At 32.8% G+C, this 25,601-nt stretch overlaps 1 protein-coding gene across 1 annotated transcript in view; it reads left to right on the forward strand.

Annotated features, from left to right (window-relative positions):
- LOC144974054 (uncharacterized) overlaps positions 1-25,601 on the forward strand; it is a 36,487-nt gene that overhangs the window by 5,451 nt on the left and 5,435 nt on the right. Inside the window, exons 2-25 of the mRNA XM_078916945.1 lie at positions 185-400; positions 740-912; positions 2,087-2,291; positions 2,688-2,938; positions 3,751-3,909; positions 4,212-4,343; positions 5,081-5,310; positions 5,863-5,960; positions 6,609-6,775; positions 8,338-8,544; positions 8,971-9,223; positions 10,297-10,430; positions 10,988-11,132; positions 11,557-14,511; positions 14,943-15,020; positions 16,429-16,508; positions 18,339-18,432; positions 19,145-19,236; positions 19,595-19,739; positions 20,594-20,761; positions 21,188-22,374; positions 23,070-23,138; positions 23,647-23,761; positions 24,851-24,992. Coding sequence (XP_078773071.1) covers positions 271-400; positions 740-912; positions 2,087-2,291; positions 2,688-2,938; positions 3,751-3,909; positions 4,212-4,343; positions 5,081-5,310; positions 5,863-5,960; positions 6,609-6,775; positions 8,338-8,544; positions 8,971-9,223; positions 10,297-10,430; positions 10,988-11,132; positions 11,557-14,511; positions 14,943-15,020; positions 16,429-16,508; positions 18,339-18,432; positions 19,145-19,236; positions 19,595-19,739; positions 20,594-20,761; positions 21,188-22,374; positions 23,070-23,138; positions 23,647-23,761; positions 24,851-24,992 — 7,409 coding nt within the window. The 5' untranslated portion in view covers positions 185-270. The remainder of the gene's footprint in view (positions 1-184; positions 401-739; positions 913-2,086; positions 2,292-2,687; positions 2,939-3,750; positions 3,910-4,211; positions 4,344-5,080; positions 5,311-5,862; positions 5,961-6,608; positions 6,776-8,337; positions 8,545-8,970; positions 9,224-10,296; positions 10,431-10,987; positions 11,133-11,556; positions 14,512-14,942; positions 15,021-16,428; positions 16,509-18,338; positions 18,433-19,144; positions 19,237-19,594; positions 19,740-20,593; positions 20,762-21,187; positions 22,375-23,069; positions 23,139-23,646; positions 23,762-24,850; positions 24,993-25,601) is intronic.

The following is a 25,601-nucleotide window of genomic DNA, read 5'->3' on the forward strand; positions in this document are numbered from 1 at the left end:
AATTGGAATGGGATAAGGATTGCTGTATTTGACAGTTTGCATCAACCAGTGTTGTTAAAACCATATTCTTACTTCATAGAGTGCCACACTGTGACAATAGGTTTATTCAGTGTCAATGTTATATTGAATTTTCTGGTCACTAAGTTTTCTGTTATTAAATAAATATTCTCACATATCTTTGCAGATGTCTTGGATACCACAGACTCAAAGTAATATGCAATGTAATTTTAACCCAATGGTTGTCAGTTACTGAAATTCAGATCTTTCACAATGTTTGACGGAACGGATAATGATTTAGATATTCAATTTGACTTTGATGATGAGGATGATGACATGTTATTGGCCGGGGCTGCGGATGACGCATCCATGTTATCAATTGATGTTGATGGCGAAATAGCTGGTAAGGAATTCATTCAGTATCTAGTTTCTAGTTCATTGTCTGATTGCTTCATTTGGTTTTATAGGAACTGTATGAGCCATTTTCCAAGAAATTTACAAAGCAAGAAAAAGTAAATAAATCTAACTTTTACTTTACCTATAATATAATGCGATGATTTCAAAATGTATGCTGGAAAGAGCAGATGCTGTTGTATTTCTCCAATATTATTAATAGATGAAAAAATTATAGTAAAATATTTTTCTTTCACAGATGCTTTTTTTTAACACCATAATTGACAAAAGAGCCTCTGAAAATTAGTCAATTGTAAATACCTTTCTTCTCTTCTCAACACTATTTCAGGTCCCAATAAAAATGATGAGGACCTGGCAAACATTTCCCTTGGAATTGAAAACACTGCAATTACGCAGACACAGAATTGTGATATATCTGGTTTTGATAGGTCTGCTGGACAGCTCTGGATTTATCCAACAAATTATCCCATTCGAGATTATCAGTACAATATTGTGCAGCAGGTTTGTATTTTTAGGTTATGTTGCACATATATCTGTCATACATAATTTAAAAGTAATTTTCTATAATATATATAAAGGAAGATTGATTTGAATAATCATGTATTTTTAAAAATTACTCAAATTTACTAAGAAGACTCTAAGATAAGCAATGTAAGTAATGAACTACTTCCGTCTTTTTATCTTTATTTGTTTTATTTCATAGCCCCCCCCCCCCCCCCCCCCCCACTGTTTTAAGTCTACGTACAGATTAAGATCATATCTGTATCTATTGCCACACTGAGAACCGGTCCCATAGTTGTTCCAAAGCTGAGAACCAGGGCCTGGTTTCAATGGAAACCACTGACGGTTCTTGCTTCTTACAACGCTACTTTGATACCCAGGGTAGAAAAAGCACCAGTTCAAGGGACTGGAACCAATTCCAAGATCCAGTAACAGAGAATTCCAGCTCTCTAACAAGCTTGGGACTGCTTGGCACTAGTCATATCCAGTTTCAGCCATCCCTCAAAATGAAATAGTTTTATTTCTCATAGAATGAATGAAGTTGACATAACTCAGCTCTTTTTTTATTATTTTTAGACTGCTACTTGGGTGATGTTCTCATTAAGTTCTCTCAACCAGACTATCAACATTAAAGGTTGCACTTTGTTTTATGTGTTGATACAGAACTGATTGGCATTTTACTTAAACCCACACCATCAACACTACTTAAAACTTATACCCATAAATAACAAAGAGGAATACATTATTATCCTTTGCCTGCATCTATTTGTTCTCTCTGTTGCACATCAATTCCTCCCACCTAAATCTTAAATTTGAAAAATCGCTTTTTAACTTATCAACCTAATGATAAACCCAATTAATACCTCAATGAGGTTCCATTATTTATAGCCGTGAAATAGTCTTATTCCCCATACCTTGTGAGTTGTTTGTGCCCTGCATTCTTCATTTTTTATTATTTTCATTTTAACCTCTGGCCTAAATGCCATTCGTTACAGCTTTTAAGAAACTTTATAAATTGTCTCTTGACATCATCAGATCATTTAATATCTCCAGTAATAATTTAGTGATATGTTATCTAGTATTTATGTTGACATTATTAAGGAAGGCACCCATATTATAAACACAATCCAAATATTTGCAAAGAATACTTATTTCCTTACAAATTTATTTCCAGGCTCTGCATCGGAATACTCTGGTAGTTCTCCCCACAGGTCTGGGCAAGACGTTCATTGCTGCTGTTGTCATGTATAATATGTATCGCTGGTTTCCACAAGGCAAAGTGGTTTTTATGGCTCCTACAAAGCCATTAGTTGCCCAACAAATCCATGCTTGCTATACCATTGTTGGCATCCCTAAAGAAGACACCATTGAAATGACAGGTGAAGATTACAAAACAATACACCCCTTCTCCAATTACAATCAAATGATTTTCAACACAGCTTGATGGTTATAGTTGTATAAAAATCTTGAATTTATGTTTCTATGTGGATAAATTACATCAGACTTAATAATTTTGCAGTGCTTTGCTGTTGAGCGAAATTTAATTAATCTTGCTTGATGTTTTTAATTTGATATTTTGACAATTTTTTTCACAGTGTATGTTTGCTTGCAAATACATTTTAAAAAACTCAATCGAAATCTTATTTTATTTTTTTTTAGATTCAACTTGATTGAATTAATGTTTTTTCCCCCTTCTTCCATCTCAAGTGGTATTTTCATGCAAAGATGTTAATATAAATATGGTTTACCATGATTTTAATTCTTCATCTGTCAAGGCAATATGAATCCAGTAGAGAGGGAAAGGATGTGGCGACAGAAAAGGGTAATCTTTCTTACTCCACAAGTAATGACAAATGACTTAAGCCGAGGTTCCTTCTCAGCAACTACCATAAAGTGTTTGGTAGTGGATGAAGCTCACAAGGCTGTGGGCAACCACTCATACTGTCAAGTTGTACAAGGATTGCTCAACTTCACTCAAGAATTTCGTGTTTTGGCTTTAAGTGCTACCCCTGGCAGTGATTTGAAGGTATTACTAGGATTGATATATCTCTCACTTTTGCTGTTATTTCATCATTGTATATTTGATAGTCTCAGTTGCAAACGATTCAAATCCAAGAATTAGAGATTGCACTTTTTGATTCTATCTATCCCAATGAAACAAATCCTTTCCATTTACTGATAAAACCTTAGAAAGTGGTTTTGGCAGCTGTTCTCAATAGAGATAAACATCAATTAGGGTTCTTTTGTTGTGATGAGATTATATGCTTATAGATGTTTTCATTAATAATAATACAGAGTCCCTGAAAATCGGTCAAACACAGCAGTTTTTTGAATCACCGAATATCTCCGTCACAAAATTCGTCAGAGATTGGAGCTGTTGCTGTACAGAAAGAAGATAATTTTTCTTAACTGTTTTGTTGACAGCTGTTGAAAATGGACAATATAAAGGCTGTATTTTGATGTTTATTTTGGGTGAAATAATGCACAATAATTATGTCAATGTCTCTGCTATTTGCCATAGATGTCTTTCTGACACACACAAAACTCTTTATTTACTATTAAAAGGATGACATTTCTCTCCAAGCTTGCCAATTTTCCGTATATTTACATAATTCAGTATTTTATAAAGCCTCCTAATTTTTTTTATATCACCAGGTTAAGAAAAAAAAGTAAATATGTAATGTCTTTTTATTGGAGTTCTGTGTTCAGATAGGGGTCGTCAGACGCTTTTGTGTAAAAGTTCAGTAATATTTTTCCTCCTGAATCGGCAACCCTGTCTTTTGTTTCTACTGTGACACCATTGCATGAATTAGTCGTCTATATATTTTTTTTTTCAAGGGAGTCCAAAAAGTGATGTGCAACTTGTTGATAGCCCACATTGAGTTGAGGTCAGAAGAATCAATAGACATTCGTCCTTACACACATGAGCGAAAGGTGGACAAGATTGTGGTACCTATGGGAGAGGAGCTTAGTGGTATTCGACTCAAGTACATTCAGGTGAGAAAAAGTCGTTTATAGTTTTGGGTAGCCATGAATGGAACATGCTAACAATGTTTTTAAAAATATCTTACAAAAACTCGAACACTATCTGCTTATTGATGACATCTGAAAATATATAGATGTTAAAGATTAAAAAAAAAAACAAAAAAATTTGACTAAGATATTTTTATAGGATTTTTTAAAACAAAGACCTGTTGAAATCAGAGAAGACCATTGTACAGCTTTATAAACAAAGAGGCAGCTGTTAAATAGATGTATTGTTTTTTTTATATTCTTGGTAATTCATTAATCCAAACCAGGTCATGGAGCTGGTAGTAAATCGTCTCATCAAACAAAGAGTACTCTATAACAGAGATGCCACCAAATTGTCCAAGTTCCTGATCCTCAAGGCTAGGGACGAATTCAGACAGAACCCACCTTCACACATACAGGTATTATACAAAACTGATGACAGAGACATCGACATCAGTCACATAAAAAATTTAAAGATTCCCTTTATTCATACTATATGGGAAATTTGTCTTTAGGGTCTATTCCAAGGGAAGACTTGAATAACCCAGGCATTAGTCACAGAGCAGTGCCGCAAACTGAGCTGGGGCGAGTTGACTTGCTCAAGGCCACACAATGCAGCGGATATTCGAACTCGGTACCATGAACACTTAACTTTTTGTATTTTATTTTTGATTATGCTTAAGATCTCTGACCCTGGGTGATAATGAATTATTAGAATCATACAGTCGAGATTATACTCTATCTTCAGTGTTTCTTGTAATTGTAGAGAGTTATTTTACAAAGGTCAACTTCATTTTGTTATTTACCATTTTATTATTTTTAAAACAACAATGTTTAATTAAAATTTATATCAGTTTATTAGGTTATAGGTATTCATTTAATCATTATTTTATTTTATTTTAATGCATATTAGGTGTATACATTTTAGAAAACAATAAGGTCAAACACATGTATTTGATATTTTAGGTATGCACAACAAAATTTTCTCACTCAAGTTTAAAGGATCTTCTTATAGATTCTTCTATTCTTCTCCTTTCATTAAACCTTTTTCTTATGTGACCTAAAATTGTTGCAATCACCATTATATTAATAACTTAAAACTGTGCAGCATTTTAAGTTTAGATTTTCATAATTAGATTTTTGTTTTCATTTCCAGGGTCCTCAGTATGGTACAGTTGAAGGTGATTTTGCCACAGCAATGAGTCTGTATCATGGCTTTGAACTCTTGCAATTGCATGGTCTTCGATCCCTTTACAATTTCTTGTTAGGAATTCAGTCAGGAGAAAAGGGTTATGGTCGCACTCGCTATGAGCTCTGTCGCAACCCTGATTTTATTGACATTATGGAGCAATTACAGGAAAAATTTGCTCTGAAAAAACTGAATGGGTATGTATTTTCAGTTCTATTTCCCACTACTCAGATTATTTCAACTTTGTAAGCATCAAATGAAGTATTAATTTGTCTCTTAAAATCAGTATAAGTGGAAATGATACTAAGCTGCTAGAAGCTGTGGACTGTAAAAGGTAATAAACAAAAATGAATATAACACCTTAAACAAAAGAGCAAGATGCCAAACACAGAACGTTTGGCTGAAGAAGGTTTTTGAGTCCGAAACGTCCCGTGTTTGATATTTTGTTCTTTTTTGAAGCTGTTATACTCATTTTTGTTTATTACTTTTTGCAATTGGAAGAATTATTTTGTGACTTCAATATTATGATTTTTTTCACTCCAGCTCCTAATTCTTTTTCTCAATTGCTTCTTGTTCTTAACTTCTTTTCAAAATGAAAAGAAGTTAGAACAAAATTGTTTTACTATCCATTCATGTGAAAATGATAGGTTTGAATAGAGAGTATAATACATTTTTATTTCATGACATTGAGATGCGTGTACCCCATGGTTTTGTTTTTAGCATGATTTTGTATTTGTTATTCATTTTAGCCCTGGACAAGATAAGGATGCGAAAATGGTGGTTGGCCATCCCAAGATGCAACGGTTGGAGGAGATTGTTGTTGAACACTTCAAATCATTTCAAGAAAGTAAGTTTTTTAACGTTTACCACTATAATTCAGTCAAAAAGTATACGAACACAGAAATCCTTTACTACTTGGTACTGATAGTGGACAGCAGAATAGTGAAGCTTTTCTCTTTATATTCATTCAACGATGTGATACATTAATCATTTTAGTTTTAGCTTGTCCTCTGATTATATTTTCCCAAATATTTGCTCTTAAATAAAGATTAATGTGGAATTCAGATTTGCTGTTTATGTGGTTGGGCAATTTTGACAATTGAGGCTGTGTTAAAAGGTCGTTTTCGTAACATTTGCCTCAAAACTACTTCAATATTAAATTATTCTGAATTTGAATATTCATTTTTTCCACAGTGATTTGACACTTTTTAAAGCTTAACTACTATAATTTTGATGCTAGATCATCAGTTTGTGGTAAAATTTTCATCGTTTTACCAGAGAAATTGATGGAAACAACTTTTGTCCTTAGGTTTCCACAATAATTTCGTAACAGAGTATTTTTGTAGCGAATGCTACATAAATGACCTTTTGACACTACCACCATTATACTCTTTTTTAGACTAACCTGTTTTTTCTTCTTTTTTTTTTGTCATTGTCATTAAGTCATCATTTGTTTTAATTATATAAATAAATGTACATTTTATTTATCTTTTAGAAAACTTGGACACGAGAGTGATGATCTTCAGTCAATACAGAGACAGTGTTGAGGAAATCAGAAATATACTCAATCAGCATCAGCCTTTGGTAAAAGTCATGATGTTCATCGGCCAGTCTTCTGTGGGCAAAACCACTAAGGGTTATACACAGAAGGAGCAGCTACAAGTATGGAATGAGTTGTGCATCTTCACCATTGAGTTTTGCTGTCTATTTTAATTTATAAAAATTCACCAGAATTTTTGTTTGTATTTTTGTTTTGTTTTGTGAATTGAGTAACAGTAACATTAAAGTGTAAAAAAAAAGTTAAAAGAGTAACATAAAGAAATTAAAGATTCTGTTATTGTTTTGTGTGATTGGTTAATGACAGAGAGAATGAAGAATCTGGTTTTGTTGCATGTGGATACTTATTCCTGAACATGTAATGTTTGAGGTGTCATGAAATGATTGACTTCTGTCTTGACTTCTGACCTTTAGAACCTTTTAAATCCGACAGGCCAGCAAGAGCGATGAAAATTTTTTTATTAAATGTTGCCTTAGGAATGTAATGTCTCATCCTACACGTTGTTACTTTTGGCTTGGAAGCTCTTTTTAAGCACTTTGAGCATGTTTACATTTTAAAAAAAGTGCATTGTTTTTTGTTTTGTTTTGTGGGTTTTTTTTTTTTTTTTTTTTTTTTGGAAGGGGGGGGGGGGGAGTATTTTTTGTTTATTTGTATAGTTCAAAATTGACAATTGATTGAATGGCCAAATTGCTTTTATCCCCATTGACACCAAACGATATCTGGTGTTGTTGATCACATTTTTCATCCGACTTCTCTATGACTGCTTTAGACCTTGATTTAACCGCTGATTAAAAATCAAATTTACATTCAATAGAAACAGTCAATTAAGAAATAAACCTTGTTTAAGTATATATTGTTGAAATGTATTTAGGAGGCTGTGATATGCACAGTAGAGAATACTGTAAACATGTGAGAAATGGAAATGTCTTTCTATAAGTATTGTTTTTTCACAGTGAAAGTCCAGTAAGCTGAAAGAAAAGTGTTATTATTGTGTTTGTCATTTAATCAAAAAGGGCTTTAAATAAATTAGGAAAAGTTAGGAATTTCTTTTTTTCTTTCTTTTTTTTTTTTCTATTTTTTTCTCCTGTCAACCAACTATTACCACATATTATGTGTTCTGTTTTTTTATATCAGAAAAAAAAATCTTAAATGCCAAGTATTGCTTGTAATTTAATGTAAGGGTTATTGTGAAATAGAACGAATATCTTATAGCACAGCTGTGTGGTCTAGTAGTATGACACTTGCTTTCGGATCGGAAGGTCCTGGGAATGAGCCTCGCTTTGTGCATAGTTCAGTCCTTGGAGAAGACTCTTTACTCACATTCTCTCACCGTACTCAGGTGTAAAATGAGTACAATGTCCTTAACAGCGGAAAAATGATAATATCGCCTACCAGGCGTAATGTCTCATTCTATATGTTTCATGTTGCTTCTGGTCAGGGACCCTTTTGTAAAGCGCTTTGAGCATTTTTAATGGTTAATGCTCTTTATAAAAGTTCAATTTTATTTATTAAAAAAAATTTCATTATCAATTTCTAAGGGTTGGTTGATTGGCATTTCTTTTAAATCAGTTTATATCAAATTGTTGCAGATTGTTATATAAATTTCTATAACAAACAGAATAATGATAATAATTTGACCAAATTTTGTTGCAAATTTCAATTTCAGGTGATGAAACGATTTCGTGAGGGTGGCTACAATACCCTAGTATCTACCTGTGTGGGAGAAGAAGGCCTCGACATTGGTGATGTAGACCTCATTGTTTGTTTTGATGCACACAAATCCCCTATTCGTCTGGTTCAGAGAATGGGTCGCACAGGCAGGAAGAGAGAGGGGCGAATTGTTATGTTGGTCACCAAAGGGAAAGAAGAGCAGGTTTTGTTCGTTTTTTTTGTTGTTGTTATTTCTTTTTTTTTTCTTTTTTTCTGGACACTGCTTGGTCGTATAAAGACTTATTTTTAATGAAATTTTGTTCTTTTTCATAGTTCTGTCTGTCTTACTCACATACAAATATTCTTTACACTCCATTTTATATCCTGTACCATTAATTATTTGTTTAATTGTTATTTTCAATAATTTGTTTGGTTTTTTTTTCTTTGTACATTTAAAATAACTAAAAAAAAAAAATAGATGAGTATTTTGTTTATGTAGACTTCAATGTTAGTCGACCTTAATAAGTAAAGACTACTATACTCAAAGTTTTTAGTCATACCTAACCATTTGAATTCATCATTATTTGGCTCGACAATTTAAATTATTTCATCCAATTTGATATAGTTTCCTTTTTCTGTATAAAATCAGATTTACAACCAAAGTCTTTATTCTAAGAAAAGTGTCCACAAGGCAATCGTGAATGGGGCAAAGACGCTACATTTCTACCCTCACAACCCACCTCTAATTCCTGCTGACATTAAACCTAAATGCCACAAAATGCACATCACAGTGAAGCCACCAGAGTGCACCAACAAAAAGTCTAAAAAATCTACATCTGACAAGGCGGGGGCGAAAAAAGCAATGTCCAATGGCAGTGATATATCAGTTGCTTTTGGAAAAGGTGAATTTGTATAGCTGGTGTATTGATTAATAAGGTTGGAAATTATTATGTGTTGATGTAGAAGTTTTGACTGAAAAGACTGTATCATCCACTGGTTTTGAATTTTGTAACCTTATGAACAAGACACCATAATGTATAACAGTTGATGTGGATAAAAAAGGATGAGCAAGTTTTGGCCTACATCATTCATTCCACGTGTGTTGAATTACATTACCTTATTGGGGAAAATACTTGTCAATTCACTCACACATACACACACACACACACACACACACACACACGCACACACACACGCACACACAAGAAAAAGATAAGTACCAGTTTGTGACTGATTCTGTCCTTCATTTTGCAAAACACTAAGATGAGTACAATGTTCATTGGAGCTCATTTGTTTCTATAAGTGAACACTACTTACATTTTACACACTCTTTAGCACAATGAGCCATACATTTGTAGCTTGTTTTATTTATATCAATTGCGTTGTATTGATTGATATTTGATCAAAGATAAAGGGTCTGAAATGAGTAGCATTTGCATTCACTTAGCATTAAAATATGTCATTATTACTATTTGAAATGTATCACAGCAGGTTTTCTTTCAATCTGCTCTTAAATGCAATTGATACTTACAAAACAACCTCATAAGCGTATGAATGAATATCTCTGTGGGCTATGAAGGTATAAAATAACTAAACAAAAGAGGAGCCCAAAATGGAATGCAGAAAACTAAAAATCAATTCTTACTTTATGAGGTACACATTTGAACAATGGCAAGTAGGGAAGACAATTATAGAGGTGTGAGATCCAGTTGTCATTTTGAAAAGCATGGGTCTGATCGTTTGGTCATTTGTGTGCCCATTTTTATTTATTCATTCATTTATTTATTGTTGTATTTGAAACGGGAAACCTAGAATAATTAAATAAAAATAGACCTGGAGTTGTTATTGATTTTGTAATTAAATATTTTTGAATTGACAAAAGTATTTTGTATCTTGGGAATGATATTGTGTATTTTTTTTTTCAACAAGAAATTATTTGGAAGTAATTGATCTAATGATCACTCTATGATTTCAGCACGGAGTAAACAGTCTTCAAGTGAACTGTCCCATGCTGAGTATGAGGAGATAAGGGAGGAGTTTTGTCAGATATCAAAAACAGCGAAGCATGTTCCCAAACCTCAGTGTACCGTTTTAACTAAGAATAATGAAGTGAGTTCAATATTTGCTTATTATTGGTTCCATTGCAATAGGTTATGATATTTAAAAGGTCTTAATAACACATTTTCAGGAATTGGGATAAGTTTGTGTATTAAATCGATTTGCCATAAAATGGAGCAGTCATATAGAAGAAAAATAGAAAAAGAAAATGTTTTAAAGATACCAAAAAATGGAGTGTTTGATTAGCCAGTTTGTGATTAAATAGAGTAAACAGTATTTTTGCAAATTATGTATTTCTATTTCACTTTGCTGTGAGCTGTTAGTGTAAAAAGTTTATTTTCTATACCCCCAGCTTAATGTCAATTTATTATTATTTTTTGTTGTTGTCATGACGTGTTTTAGTGATTTTTTTTCCTGCAAGGACATGTCATTTCCAATTACTTCATGAGTCCTTCTGCTCCTGATCGTCAGCTTTATTCATCATTTGATCTTTACCAGAAGAATTATTAAAAAACAAATTGTAATGTGGTCAATTGGATTCCATCTCTCATTATCGAACCCTAATCCTGTTTCCTCTGGTAATAATGTTTTACTTTTCATTCATCCAGCTCGAAGAAGACTCAAATGACAGAGCCATGATGACTCTATCCGAGTGGACACCATGGCAGAATCGTGTACAGAGTACACATTTTATTGGCCATTCGTCCACCACTCACAATTTGGTGCAGACATGTCAGTTTATTGAATTACAGCGTAAGTTGAAGATCGATATAGTATAAGACCAGATAAAATTAAATCGTCCTTTGAGCAATTACATTCTGTTTTGTACACATGACTCTTACACCCCACATCACACATGCATTTATACACAGCATTCTTTCTGCTATTTTTTTTTTTTTTTAATGAGAGGACTATTATTCATACTTGGATTTCTAAAATATCAGAAAGTTGCTAAAACAACCCCCCCCCCTCCCCCTAAACAAAAAAACAACGCCCTTTTTCACTTTGATCCGTAATCTTTATTTTTGGTTCAAATATTGATTTCATCATTGGCTTAATATTTTTTTTTTTAATTTTTATAATTTGGATTATTAGATAATGGCATTAATTAAGAAATAATGTTTAATATTTTTTGATAGATTAATGTTTTCAATCATTTTATTAAATGTTATTTCAGAAAGCATTGGAGAAGAAGCCAACAGTTATGAACTTGAAATGGAACTTTACCTCAAAAAAGATGATGTCGAGAAATCGTCTTCATCATTGAATCAAAGTGTTTTCAATTTGTCTGGACAAAGCACTATCAAATCTTTTTTCTTACCATCTCAAGGAATGAAAAGAGCAGATCAGTCGTCAGCTATTGATAATGATAGAGATGGAGCTGGAAGCTTTAAAAAAAAATCTGATCCAGCTGTAAAAAAAATGAAAAAAGGCAAGAGGAAAGGTAAAAAAGATGGCAATGCTAATGTAGATATAGTAAATCCAGAGCGGGCAGCATGCAATTCATCAGGGTTGTTCACTACCATCAAATCAGTTGTAGAAAAGAAAGACAATGAATTTGAAATCATAGATGATGAAATGGATGGTGGATTGAGTGTAGATTTGATGCTTCAGACTGACACCACTGATGTGACATCACGTGTTAGAAAGAAAAAAGGCACTAAAAAGAAATTACTCAATAAAAAGGATGCTGTGTGGAAAGATCAAACTAATTGGAAGCTACGGAGTTGCGTAGGTGAAAAGAAAAATCAAGTGTCAAAGATTTTCAATTTGGAAGCAACTTTAGGAACCAGTAGTTATGTTAGAGACTTGGAAGCAGATTCTGGTGATGATTGTATGAATTGGAGTGACAAGGACTCCAGTTGTAACAAACCTCTCTCTGACAATAAGAAAGGAAATCAGAGTAGTTTATTCACCAGGCTTTCTGCCAAGGATGACCCTGCCAAACTTGATTGTTATGTAGATGATGTGATTGATGTAGAGGATACAGTACAGGAAATTACTCAAAAGAATGATAAACTGCACAGAGCAGAATGTATCAATAAGATCTGCTTGATACCATCGCCTCCAAGAGTAGAGGAAGTGGCAGAAATATTTGAGTCAAATAATCAAATAGATTTTGCTTCAGTAGACATTTACCAGTTTGTAAATGAATTTAAAAAATTGGAAGAGAGCCTGAAGTCTTTAAATTTGCCAGTTGCTTCCTCTATGTCAACTAATTTCTTGAGTGTAAAAAAGAGCTTTGTGATTGACGAGCATGACCCATGCTATCTTGACAATATGAACCCAGAGCTGGAGAGGGTAGATAATGTTTTATTACCAGAGAAAGCAGAGTCCTTGCTCTACAATGAAGATTGTAAGACAGGTGTCATCACACTATCAGACGAGGAGAAGTCTTTGTCATTATCTGAGTATGAAAATCATGCCAGAAAATCCAAGGAAGAGAGTGATAAAATAAATGATATTGAGAATGGTAATGCCTTTAGTGTTTCATGTCAAGACAAATGTGAAAAGTCATTATCACCAACCTTTACTGCTGATGAAAGGTATTCACACAATGATCCAAATCAGTCTGTGTTAGCCACCACAGAAATTCAACCATCTCTCGACATGAACTTAATAATAAATTCTCCTCATAATGTAGACCATGAACCAAATGCACTTAAAGTTGAGAGTTGTAAAACATCTCGTGTGGATTTTATTGATTCAATAGATGACATCATGGGAGCCATAGACTCAGACAGCCATATGTTTTCTCCAACACAAGTGAAAAAGGGAGCAAGCCAAGGAAAACTCGGAGACTATTCATCAAGAAATATCAGTGCAAACAATATAAGTTTAGCTACATTTTCGCAAGCTCTTGATTGTCTTCATAGCAGTTCCTCAGACAACTTGTCATTGTCAGAAAATTCCACCTCGAAGAAAAACTCTTTGAATTTGTCTGCTATAGGTGGGAAAAGAATAAAGAAATCACCCGAAGCAGGTTTCACTCATTTAAAACAGACACAAATCTCTGTTTTGCTGACTGAGGAGGAGACTGTACCACCTGAGATTTTTTCCTCTTCTCCTGTATTTGAAAACAGTGTGAGTAATAATAACAACTTCAGGGAAGTAATAAAAGATTACATTAAAACAGAGAATTTTAGCTCGACTCCTTGTAAGTTAGCAGCCATTTCTGAATATGAGTCTGATGACAATTTATGTGTTAGTGATATCATCCCACCTACCCCAACTAAAGATATTTCTTGTAGGTCTGCCATTGCCATTGGCACAAGCCAAAGTAACCAAAATAATTGTAATAATTTAAGGGATACAAAGGCAGTAGATTTGAAAGAACAAGCCAGGAGTATAGAGAAATGTGAGAAAATTGCAATAACATTAGACAAGTGTCAAAAAGACATACCTACAACACCGACAAACAACTCAAAAAATTTACAGTCTATGGAGATTACAAACATACAAAGGGAAGAGAAACATTCTTGTTCATTTCAAAACCCATCACAAAATTATTCCAGCAACGAAGAGAACTACCCAATACCGTTTCAACAATATAATATTGCTGATATATCAGCACAGGACATAGAAGATGGGGATGATTGTATTATTGTGACTTCTCCTACCAGGAAACAAAAATTCCCATTAGCTTCCCATGAAAACACAGATTACATTGAAATACTTGATTCACAAACTTATCAACAACTCCTTCACTCACCTCCTCATGATCCATTTTCTCTTCTGAAAAGTTCACCGCCAAGAACTGAAGCACCACAAATAAAGACTATGTGTGATACTCCTACAACTTCACGCAGTGGTGCCAAATCATTTTTATCAACTTCAACAAAGAAAAGATTGTCCCTTAAATCTTCAGATATGAATTATTTTCATAACACAAATCATGTATCTATCGCAAAAGATAATGATCAATTAGTAATCAGACAGGAAGATATGGATAAATCATTGATGAAACCTAATTTACGTCAAATAAGTGCAAGTACACCTGTTGCTAAAGGTTTAGTATCCCATCTCAAAGAGCAGTCATTAGGTGATCATGACAATGATGATATAGACTCCATACTGGATATGGACCATCTCACGCCAATCAAGGGTTTGACATCAACTCCTCAAAATGAAGGTAACATAACTTCACATTTTTTTTAGTACTATTATTTTGGATTATAATAACATATACAATACATAAATGAATTTATGAGGCTTTGCTATTTTTAAGATATTTTGGTATAATCATTTTGTTAAGCTTCAAATTAATAATATTAGAAGTTCACTTCATTTTCACTTAGCAATTGAATGCTTTTGATATTATATTCTTAGACTGATGACATATAAAGTAAAATATAATAATGTCATACTATTATGTTGAATGAAACTTGTATCTATATTTTATTAAGCTATTTAAAAAAGAATAGAAAGGAATCATACAACTAGGTAATGTCATCATGAGAATTGTATATTAATGCTGCTTTCAATTTTCCTTTAGTTATTTACTCATTGTCATTATGTCAAACTAAAAGAAAAATTAGAGTTATTACTGTTTGTGTATTATAGACGCGGACATTGAGAAGAGCTTTTTCATAAAACGTAAAAGGAAGCCACCTGCAATTTTAGACTCCTCCTCAGATAATGGTAGGCTGAGAATTATTTCTTTTCATCATTATTATTCAAAATGTTATTGTCATTTCATACTCGCCAAAGATATACAGTGGAACCTCCCGATTATGACACCTCCGAATAGCGACAACCTCCTGATAACGACATTGACCCCTGGTCCCGATTTTTTTTTTATTTAAGATCAGTAAAAAAAACCTCCAAATAACGACGCACTTTTTGATAAAACCTCCGAATAAAGACATCATTTTGGCGATTTTCGGCAGTTTTCGTAGATATCTGATACTAAAAATACAGAGTATGAGTATTCAAAGTTTATAAAAACGATTCCTGCTTGAACCAATGATAACGCAGCTTTTGAAACCAATGAGAACGCAGCTTTTTTTGACGAATCTTGGCTGATATGCATTAATAAAAACCAAGGTATAAATGTAAGTGTAAGCAAGTAAACACAAAATCTTGGAAAATGTGATATTATGTGGTGATAGTAGTAGTAGAAGTAGTAGTAGTAGTAGTAGTAGTAATCATAATAATAATAATAATGTAGTAGTAGTAGTAGTGGTAGTAGCAGCACAGCAGTAGTAGTAGTAGTATTGTTTTTGTGGGAGGAGGAGGAATTTTATCTAACTCGCAGCGTCCGAATTACCTGTTTTTGTTTGTTTAAAGGGTTTTACAGCGCTTGTGACACATCTATGTCATATCAGCCCCAGTAAAAAGGAAGAAAATTGGATAGTAAAAAACATTCTAGATTTACAATTGAAATGACATAAGAAAAAGTAAGACAAAGTGGAATGGTTTAAATAGGGAACAGATGTAGATTCCAGGAGCACACTATTAGTGTACTCTGTTCAGATCACCTAAAAGTCTCATCCAGACACATGCACAAGAACCCTCTAAGAGGAATACACTACAATGTTGTTTTTTTTTTTTTTGTCAATGTTAATAAAAACTGGTCCCGCGGGCCTTACCACGCCCACTTTGTCCGCCATCTTGGAAACCTCTAAATAACGACACCTCCGGATAACGACATAAAAACTCGGTCCCGTGGCATGTCGTTATCGGGAGGTTCCACTGTGTTTTGTTTCTCTACGTATATCACTAGCTTAATGTGTAAAAGAAATGATTGTTTCTCAAAACAAGCGTAATCATTTGTATCAGTTAGACAATAAAATTCTATTATGAATTATATATTTATAATGATGAGATAATAAAAGAAGTGTTTATTATATTGAATATGACAGTGATAATGATGATGATGATGATGATGATGATAATGCAAACGATGATGACATTGATAAGGAAATCGAGTTGGATGGGGAGGTAGAAGTGGAGAAAGAAAGGCCAAGATGAAAGGAGGAGTAAAAAAATTTAATCCTCATAAATGGTTTTCCTGTTTGTTTTTTTTACTTCACAATTTCTCCTTCAGATTCCAGTACTGGGAGAAAGAATAATTGGCTGAGTGCCAAAGGAATGCCACATCAAGATTCACATCACATTCAAAACCAGGTTGCAGTCAGTTTTTCCTTATTTTTGTTGTGTTTAATTTTGATAGCTTTTACCTCAATAATAGGATCTTCTTTACTGTTCCAGTGTCTTGGAGTTTTAAGGGAAGCATTGGCGTCTGTATTCCCATTTTAGGGGTGGACTTTCAGTGTGCTAGAGGGAGACATCAATGTTTTGCTCAATACCTGGCTGAGATCCTTCCCAACCATATATTTATGTAGAAGAATACATACATTTTTTAAATAATTGTAAATCATTTTTATTTTTTAATTTTTATTTATTTTTTTTTTGCTTTTATGAAATTTCTTTATGTGCTGTATCTTTTGAGCAAACCATTTTTCAGCGGACCGAAAGTCTCGATTATATTCAGAGGTTGACTTATACAAGGTTGGATTGTTACCTGTCTCCAGTTCTCATCTTTCTTGAGTGGTTCTCTTCTTACTTATTATCTCAAGCTTTTATATCCCGAAATTGTCATAAGTGCTGTTAGACTAAAACAAAAACATACCATTCTATTAATTTTCTTTTTCTATGCTTTCATTCAATAAATAGATAATGAATTAAAATAAATACATAATAAGAGATGAATATGTAAATGAACAAAAGCAAAGATAAATAGATAAAGTTGATAAATAAATTGATTCTCTATTATCATCCTTTCTGTGGCTCAGTAGTACAGTTTCTCGTCTTTCCCAAACATCAAGCAATTTTAAGCATGGTCAGCGGATGGATGGACGTTCTGGTTCCTTGTTTCCTTGAATAAGGAACTTAACACACACATTACCCCACTTGACTCATGTGAGAATGAGTACCAGGATATAGGTAGTGACGAATATTGTGAGAATGTTAGTATATAGTGGAAACCTAACAGGCAACTGCAACTGTATGAAATGGAAATTTGGTTCCTATTAACCTGCTGAATAAATGAAATATTGTGAAGCGCATCAGCATAGCAAATCTGTGGTTATACAAATGTTCATATTTATATTTATTTACTTGTTATTTGATAATAATAAATGACACTTGTTGAGCGCTTTCCATGAACCAAACATCCCAAAGTGCTTTATAGATGGTGAATTACATTACGAAGATAGGTAGTCAAAATTAAATACGAAACAAAATCTTGCTAAAATAATAGTTTCCAAACATTACAGTCGGCATGTGTAAAATAAATTGTGAAAAAGTGGGTTTTTTAAGCAGATGTAAAGTTTGAGATATTATCAATTTCTCTAATAGGTTGCGGTAAGATATTCCAGAGTTTAGAGAGATCACCAAAAAATGTCTAGAGGCTCTTCTGAAAGGGGAAAAAAAGCTACTCTTCACTGTGCAACATTGTCAAATGCCTTTGCTTAAGCATTCAGTGACGGAATTTAGAAAAAAATGGATCTGCCTGAAGTGAGACTCAAACCCAGGACTCTTCCCCTCCCCCCCCCCCCCCCCCCCCCCCCCCCTTTCTACAGGCCACAGTGAAGTGCCTTGCTGTCCTGAAAGAATTCATGATAAACAAATATACAAGGCATGAGAAGCTTTATAGAGTTGCACAAGGGCAACTGGGATTATTTTTGTTCTCTCTCGAAGTAAAAACGAGGTGCCGGTCATCCAGATATTAGTGTAATACCTCATTCATTTGGCCATCATCATTTCACCCCATCTGACTTAAAAGTGTTTTAAGTTCTCATTCCTCCTATAATTTATCTCTCTTTTAAATGCAATTTTATAAAAAGGAACAGAATGAGTGGTGTACGTCTTGATCATTTTGATGATCTATTTTTTAAAGGAAAATTTTGGGTGTTTCTGATCCCTTTGACAATAGTTTTTATCTATTCAATACAGTCTAAAGATTTGAAGAAGGACAAGTCTAGGTCTTTTGAGGAGTGGCAAGCATCGTGTTTAGATGATATTGAGGATAATGACGATGATTTTGAAGGTAAACTGACCCTTTAATGTTGTTATTTTATTTTTAAATGAAGTTTAAAATTCATAGTCCGCCTTAGAATAGTTATCTAGCAAACGGTACCCAAAAACACCTCCAATCATTTTTAGCTCATACATTACAAACTCCATAAAGCTGTGACTTACAATTTATAGATGAATATTGGAACAGGATTGTCTTCTTGATAATGATAGTTGATATTTCATTGTCAGAATTCTATTCATGTCACTCTGGTTTATTGCTTTCTGTCTTTGTCTTGGAATGAGATTACTTGGTTTTGTCCTGGCCTGGCTGGGAGGGAAATAGTCGAATGCATAGTTATTGTTTTGGGAGATTATATTTTTTCCTTGTAAATCATCTCTCTGTTATGTATTATTATATTTGTTATTTTGAATGTATAATGTAAGCATTTGAGTGTATTCCTCTTTGTTGGATTTTGTGCTTGTGTCCGGATGAGACTTATAGGTGATCTCAAACTAAGTGCATTGGTGGTATGCTCTTGGAATCTACATCTGATCCCTATTTGTTCCCAGTTCCCCTTTGTCTTACTTTCTCTTGGGTGCTTTAATTGTAATTCTAGAACTTTTTCTCTATCCCATTTTCTTCCTTTTTGCTGGCGCTGATATAACCTAAATATGTTGCAAGCGCCATAAAACCCTTAAAAACAAACAAAACAACAACACATTTTTTATATTGATGTTCATAGAAATGGAACCAGTTTTTTCTAAAGGAAAGAAAAGTCCAGCTTTTGTGACAAAAGCTCAAAGAAAATACAAAGGAGGGAAGAGACCAAAAAAGGTCTGTATTTATCCATTTTTGTAAATAGTTTACTCTTATTTCGGGATTGGAAAATTTTAAAAACATTTACTTTTAAGTTATATTACAACCACGTTTGCTTCTTTTTTTTGTGTTTGTGTGTATAGTTTTTCAAAGTTAGCTTGAACTTAGATAATGAACACTTCTCCGTAAGATTGCTGTCTTTTGTTTAGAATCTATATTATTCTGTTCATTAATTTTCATTTTTTCGTTGACCAAAATGTTTTTTCGTTCATGTTAAAGATGGAGCAGTCTTTTTTTATATTTTTTATTTTTAGAAATGAAGTGTGTTCAAATTTTAATTTATATTATGCTTTGCCACCTCTTTCATTCTCTGCAGAATGCTGGATTTGTTGAAAAAGAAGCAGATGTGTCTGATGATGATGGCTCTTCAGATGAAGAAGAACATGATGAAGACGATTATTATGAAGAAAGTTTTATCAACAATGATACAGAAATGACTCAAACTCAAGCAGATGTCACTGGTAAGGATATGAAATAGTTTTCATGATTTAAGTTTTGTTTTCTTTGGTTAGGTTTGTTGAAATATATTAAGACTCTGCATTAGCTTGATTTATCAATGGACAATAAGAATTTATCATGTTAAATTCCTTTGCTTGACGTAGTTGTGAAGTTCACTAACTTCGAAGGTAATCCTTAAAAATCTAACAATATATATGGAAGATATCTACTTTTCTTTTATTAGTGGCAAATATATAATTGTTGTTGTTGTAGTTGTTGTTAAATTGTTGTTGTTATTATTATTATCAATCTTGTTGTTGTTGTTGTTATTGTTGTTATTCTTGGTATTATTATTATTATTATTAATATTATATTATTATTATTATTATTATTATTATTATTATTATTATTATTATTGTTATTATTATTATTATTATTATTATTATTATTATTATTATTATTATTATTATTATTATTATTATTATTATTATTATTATTATTATTATTATTATTATAAATTCCCATTATTATAATTTTTCAAATGAAAATTTCAAATAGTATTTATTTTTTTATTTGTTTATAGTAACATTTACAAAAAGCATTGAGAGGAAAATGTTTACATATAGTGGAATCAACTATCTCATCAGATTTAATCAATATTGAAATAAGGTTTCAAAACTCATGGCCACCCATAATTTTTTTTATATTAATCTTTACTCTGGGAACTATTTTAACTATTTGATTATATAAAAATTTTAAACATTTTTTATAAAATGTACTCAATATACCTGTTTTAAAAAATTGACATCAACATTTTCAAATGTGTTTTATTGTCAGTTGATCTTGTAATTGTATTATCCAATGTGCATTGATATAGACATGCGAGCAGTTTATCTGAAGTCTGTGAAGAGTCCATTGCATGGTAAATACCGGCTTCAATTTAACCACGGCCACCACACAGACATTTATTCTCAGGCCTTGACAGAGAGTCAAGGCAACTCTGAATATGAGGAGGACAGCTTTTGTGTGGGAAGTGAAGAGCAAGGTAATACAAAACGTTTATACAATGCATTTCCACGGTAATACTATGCTCAATATGCATTTCAATGCTTTATCTACATTTAGGACAATCGTAAATAAAGCAATAGAAACTGTTTATATGTATTTATCATTTCCATTAGGCAACTAAGCATAAGATTGATACCATTATTAGATGATATTATATTTTAGAAATTGTTAAATGACTTTAATTTGTTTTCAAGTCATTGTAAGCTCTAACTGTAACAATTGCATGTTCAGTCAGTTGACAAAAATACAAAAAGAAATGTGTTAGGAAATTATTTCCATGTCAATGTCACAACCTGTTACATTAAATATTTAGCTCTCAAAACTGAATGGTTATTTGTTTTAGCATAGACTGTAAACAATATCAGTATCACATAATTAAAATGATGTTGTTTTATTTTTTAAGAATCGGTATCCCCAGTGAAAAAGAAAAGCAAGAAAAGAGACAAAAATGGAAATGAGAAAGAAGGGAAGAAAAATAAAAAGAGACGAGTTGTCTGTATGATCTCAGACTCCTCAAGTGATGATGACGATGGTGATCGAATTCCATTCACTCAAGAATTCACAACCAATCAACGAACCCTGGCTCAAAAAGCTCTTGTGTCATCTAGTGAAGATGAGGAAGTGAAACAGAAACAGAGCAATTCACCAGATGATAAAGATGTTTTTGAAGACAATTATTTGTTCTGTCAGTCAGAAAACAAGTCTTCTCCTATTCCAGCAGCTGGGAAGAGTAAGAACTGGATTCCACAACAGTCAAATTCTAATGCTTTGTCAACTTTACCATTATGCGTTACCAATTCAGTTTTACAACCAAATATTACATCGAAATCTGAAAACTCGAGCATTAATAGCATTAATCAAAATGTAGATATACCTTATATTGATGAATGGATGGATGATTTTAATGATGTAAACATAGATAATGACTTGACAGATATTACTGTTCCTCAAAAAAATAAAGAAGTGGCCCAGTCTATAAATTATGCTGAGCAAAATGAAGCAAGTGAAATTATTATCAAAAAATCGAAGTGTTTTGATAATAGTCAAAAAGCACCCAGCAATATCTCTTCAACCATGCAATCAATCGATCACAACAGACAACATATAAGTCCAAGCTTACATCCTGAAACAATTATAACAACAGGTACAAGTGCATTCGTGAAGCCTTTAGAGAATTTTTCAGAAAAAAAATCTTCAAAAACAGGGGACTGTGTTAACAGGTTATCTTACAGTAAAGAAAGTTATAAAAGTGCAGAAGTAAGTAGGGATATCGCCCGGGAAGAAAGACTGAAAAGACAAAAAGAAAAACAAGATAGATTTAGGCAGAAACTGGCCCAAGTTCAACAGCAGAAGCAATCAAATGATGAAACTGAATCAAAAATTGATACGGACACACCTGTGAAGACCCAAGCTGCAACCGCTTTTGTACACCAGTTGTCAGTGACATCATTGACCCATTCATCTAAATCATCACCATCATCTGTAAGACACCAATCTGTTACCGAGACATCTATCATGACACATCCTTCCCCATCCATCTCCGTCACACATGTAGAATCACCCTCAACTACTTCGAATATCTCAGCCAATGTAAGTATTCCATCAAGGCAGTTGAACAATATCCTTTGTCTTGCGGGCTCATTGAAAAAAAATCTGAGGCTCACCATTTTTTTATTTGTATTTTTATTTTTTTTGAGGGGGTGAAGTATTGGCAAATGAAGTAAAGTCAATATTTTTCTCAGTTTAGTCATAGGAATAAGTAAATTTATACTAAAGCTTTAACCACAGACAGCCATTTGCAATGTCATCCCATAAGTTTTTTAAATCTGACATTCACATTTTTATAATGATTCTGTATTCCTATGTTTTAAATGCAGTTGATAATTAAGAGTAAATTTTAAAATGTATAATACATGCTATGATTGTTGTGCTCCTAGAGCTATATTGTATGGGACAGGAGCTAGAAAATTAAATTGCAGCATATTTATAATTAATTTATTATTATTATTATAATTATTATTATAATTATTATAATAATAATTATTATTATTATTATTTTTATTATTATTATTATTATTATTATTATTATTATTATTATTATTATTATTATTATTATTATTATTATTATTATTATTATTATTATATTATTATTATTTTTAGGTTGCTTTAGTCTATCTACTTCAAATCATTTTGGTGTAATAAGATAAACCATGTACAGCCACTAATAAAACAGTAAAGCTCGGGATAAACCTTTTCTCATCACTTTTTTTCACTACATATTGCAGGCATCAACTATAGGTGGAACGGAGGCCTTGCAAATTTTAGTTGATACAAGAGAAATCAGTGGTGCTCAGGTAAAACATCCTCTAAATTTTGTTGTTGTTTTGACAAAAGTAATTACTGTTTCCTTTTGTCAAGTCCTTGCCTGAAGAAAAGGTAAAATATCTTGAGATTTAATGAAATTTTTTGAACTAATTTACCAAATAGGGTAGTATGAATAAAGATGCTTGAAAACTTAAGCGATTAGTTTACCTCATGGTATGAGATATTTAGATTTATAAAGTGCATGAAATGGTTGACAATTTCTGTTACCACACAGCTTTTGGATTTAGATGAAGCAATAAAAAATGAAACACAAAGCTCACATTCTAAAAAATCCTTACTTCAGTTTAAGATTATATATACATCTTATTTCAAATGGACTTTTTCCCCCCCAATGGTTTCAGAGTAACAACTTTTGTTTAAACCTAAGGAAAATAACGTTAGAGAGAACTGTCATAGTAAATTGGGATGTTTATTGAAATTTTTAAAAAAATAGAGCCACAAACTAGTGTGATCCATCAATATTACTTTTCTATGCAGGATGTGATATCTGCCCTACGACTGAAGCACAGTGTTACTGTAACGGCCAAACAGTTATCATCTTGTGACTACGTGCTCAGTAACCACCTGGTTGTGGATAGATTATATTGGTCAGGTGAGTTCTCTTTCTTTTTTCTCGTTTACTTTTACTCTTTTGGTTTATTTTCTCTTGACGGAAGAGACAAAAGTTGGCTTGTAATCTGAAGTGCAAAGAAGTATATAATAATAAGCTGTATAAATGTTCAAATTATTTTTATTAGAAATTTTGTTATTATTCAAATGCGTATTTAGGCATAATAGAGACTGGAAATATCAAAATTGTCATTTTTTGATTGTATAATGTTGATTGAGCTACTGATAAGCGGTCATATATTCAATTTATTGTTTCTATCTGTCTTTCTCTCCTTGTATTGGCACTTAGTTAAGCCCCAGCCATCCCATTTGGGGTCCTTTCATGTAAGGCCATTGGAGAGAAGTGGACAGGGATTTATTTTGTATGCGCTCTGGTCCAAAGACATGAAATTTGAGCATAAACCAAAAACTCCCAAGGTTTTAATCCTATTGTAGACAATGCAAAGTTGAGTCTTTGATTGGAAAAGTCTCTTTAATCACCTTTTCTCACCATACTCAGATTTGAAATGAGTACCTGGCTTGTAAATATATCACCTCTGTAGGGAAAAAAATTGTCATAGCACCGTATAAGTGTCAGGTCTTGCCCTACTTGTTAAATGGTACTGTTTGGCTTGGCACGCCTGCAAGTGATACAGAAAAATGTTTTTAATTTTTGTTCTTGTGATCTATTTCTCTGAATGTGTTTTGGTAACTGAGTGTCTCCTATTCATCGAAGATTCTGTGTTGGAGTTCTCAGTTCTCATAATTACTATTGAATTCTCAAACAAGGAAACAGTGTATATTTTATACAAACGGTGTCATCACTGTTACAACCCTATGGTTGGTGAGGGTAGTTATCTACAGTGTATTCTTCTCAGTTTAAAATAACTCTGAAACTATGACAATCACAAAAAATAAATTCATTTTACCAAATGGTCTCTCCCCCCCTCCCCTTCTCCCCCTCTGATTAGACAAACCGGAAAAACCTCTTATCTCAATGGAAAAAGAGGATTTATTCTAGTAACGAACTAGAAAAGAATTAAAAGAAAGAAAAAATGTTGTTGAAAACAATCCGTTTTTTAATGTTTTTCAGCCTTCTCTAATGGTACCCACCGTAGCAGGCTGATAGCCAGACTATCTGAGATGCAGACCCTGTACCGGAAATGTGCTATGATTATTGAAGCTGACAAAGTCAAACTCAAGACAGGACAGGAGAAAAACAGAAAATTCACATCGTAAGAAATTTGATAGAATGTAGCTGTTCATAAATAAAGAGTTATAAAGTTCATTAACCACTATATTGAACTTTGGGAATTTCCAATATCCTTGTGCAAATTTGTTGATATAAATTTATTTACACGAAATATAGCCAAACACTAGATATTTGCCACTTTTAAGTAGTGATATAGTTTCTGCAAAATACTTATTTTATATGCTCAATTACTTAAGGCTATTATCTCACCGTATTATTTGTCAAAACAGAATATAAAAAAGCATATCCATATTTCTTCTATTCAAAAGCTGTGCATATTTTGTAGGACTTGACTTGGGCCATCCTACTGATTTGAATTTTATTGATAAAGATCTGAACAAGTGTGTATGAAAGGCACCAGGCAAAGCAAGAAAGAAAAAAAACTTCCCAAAAAATCAGTCCACCTCAACTGGGGATCGAACCTCAGACCTTCTGATTACCAGGCAGACCTGCTACCATAATTAATATATGTAAAGGTAGCACATCTGACCGGTAATCATAAGGTCTGAGGTTCGATCCCCAGTCCAGTATGTCTGACCAGTAATCAGTAGTCTGGCACCTTTCATATACACTTGTTCAGATCTTTATCTTA

Source organism: Berghia stephanieae, chromosome 1, assembly GCF_034508935.2.
Source record: "Berghia stephanieae isolate SIO BIC M18660-M18661 chromosome 1, UCSD_Bste_1.3, whole genome shotgun sequence".
Lineage (NCBI taxonomy): Eukaryota > Metazoa > Mollusca > Gastropoda > Nudibranchia > Aeolidiidae > Berghia > Berghia stephanieae.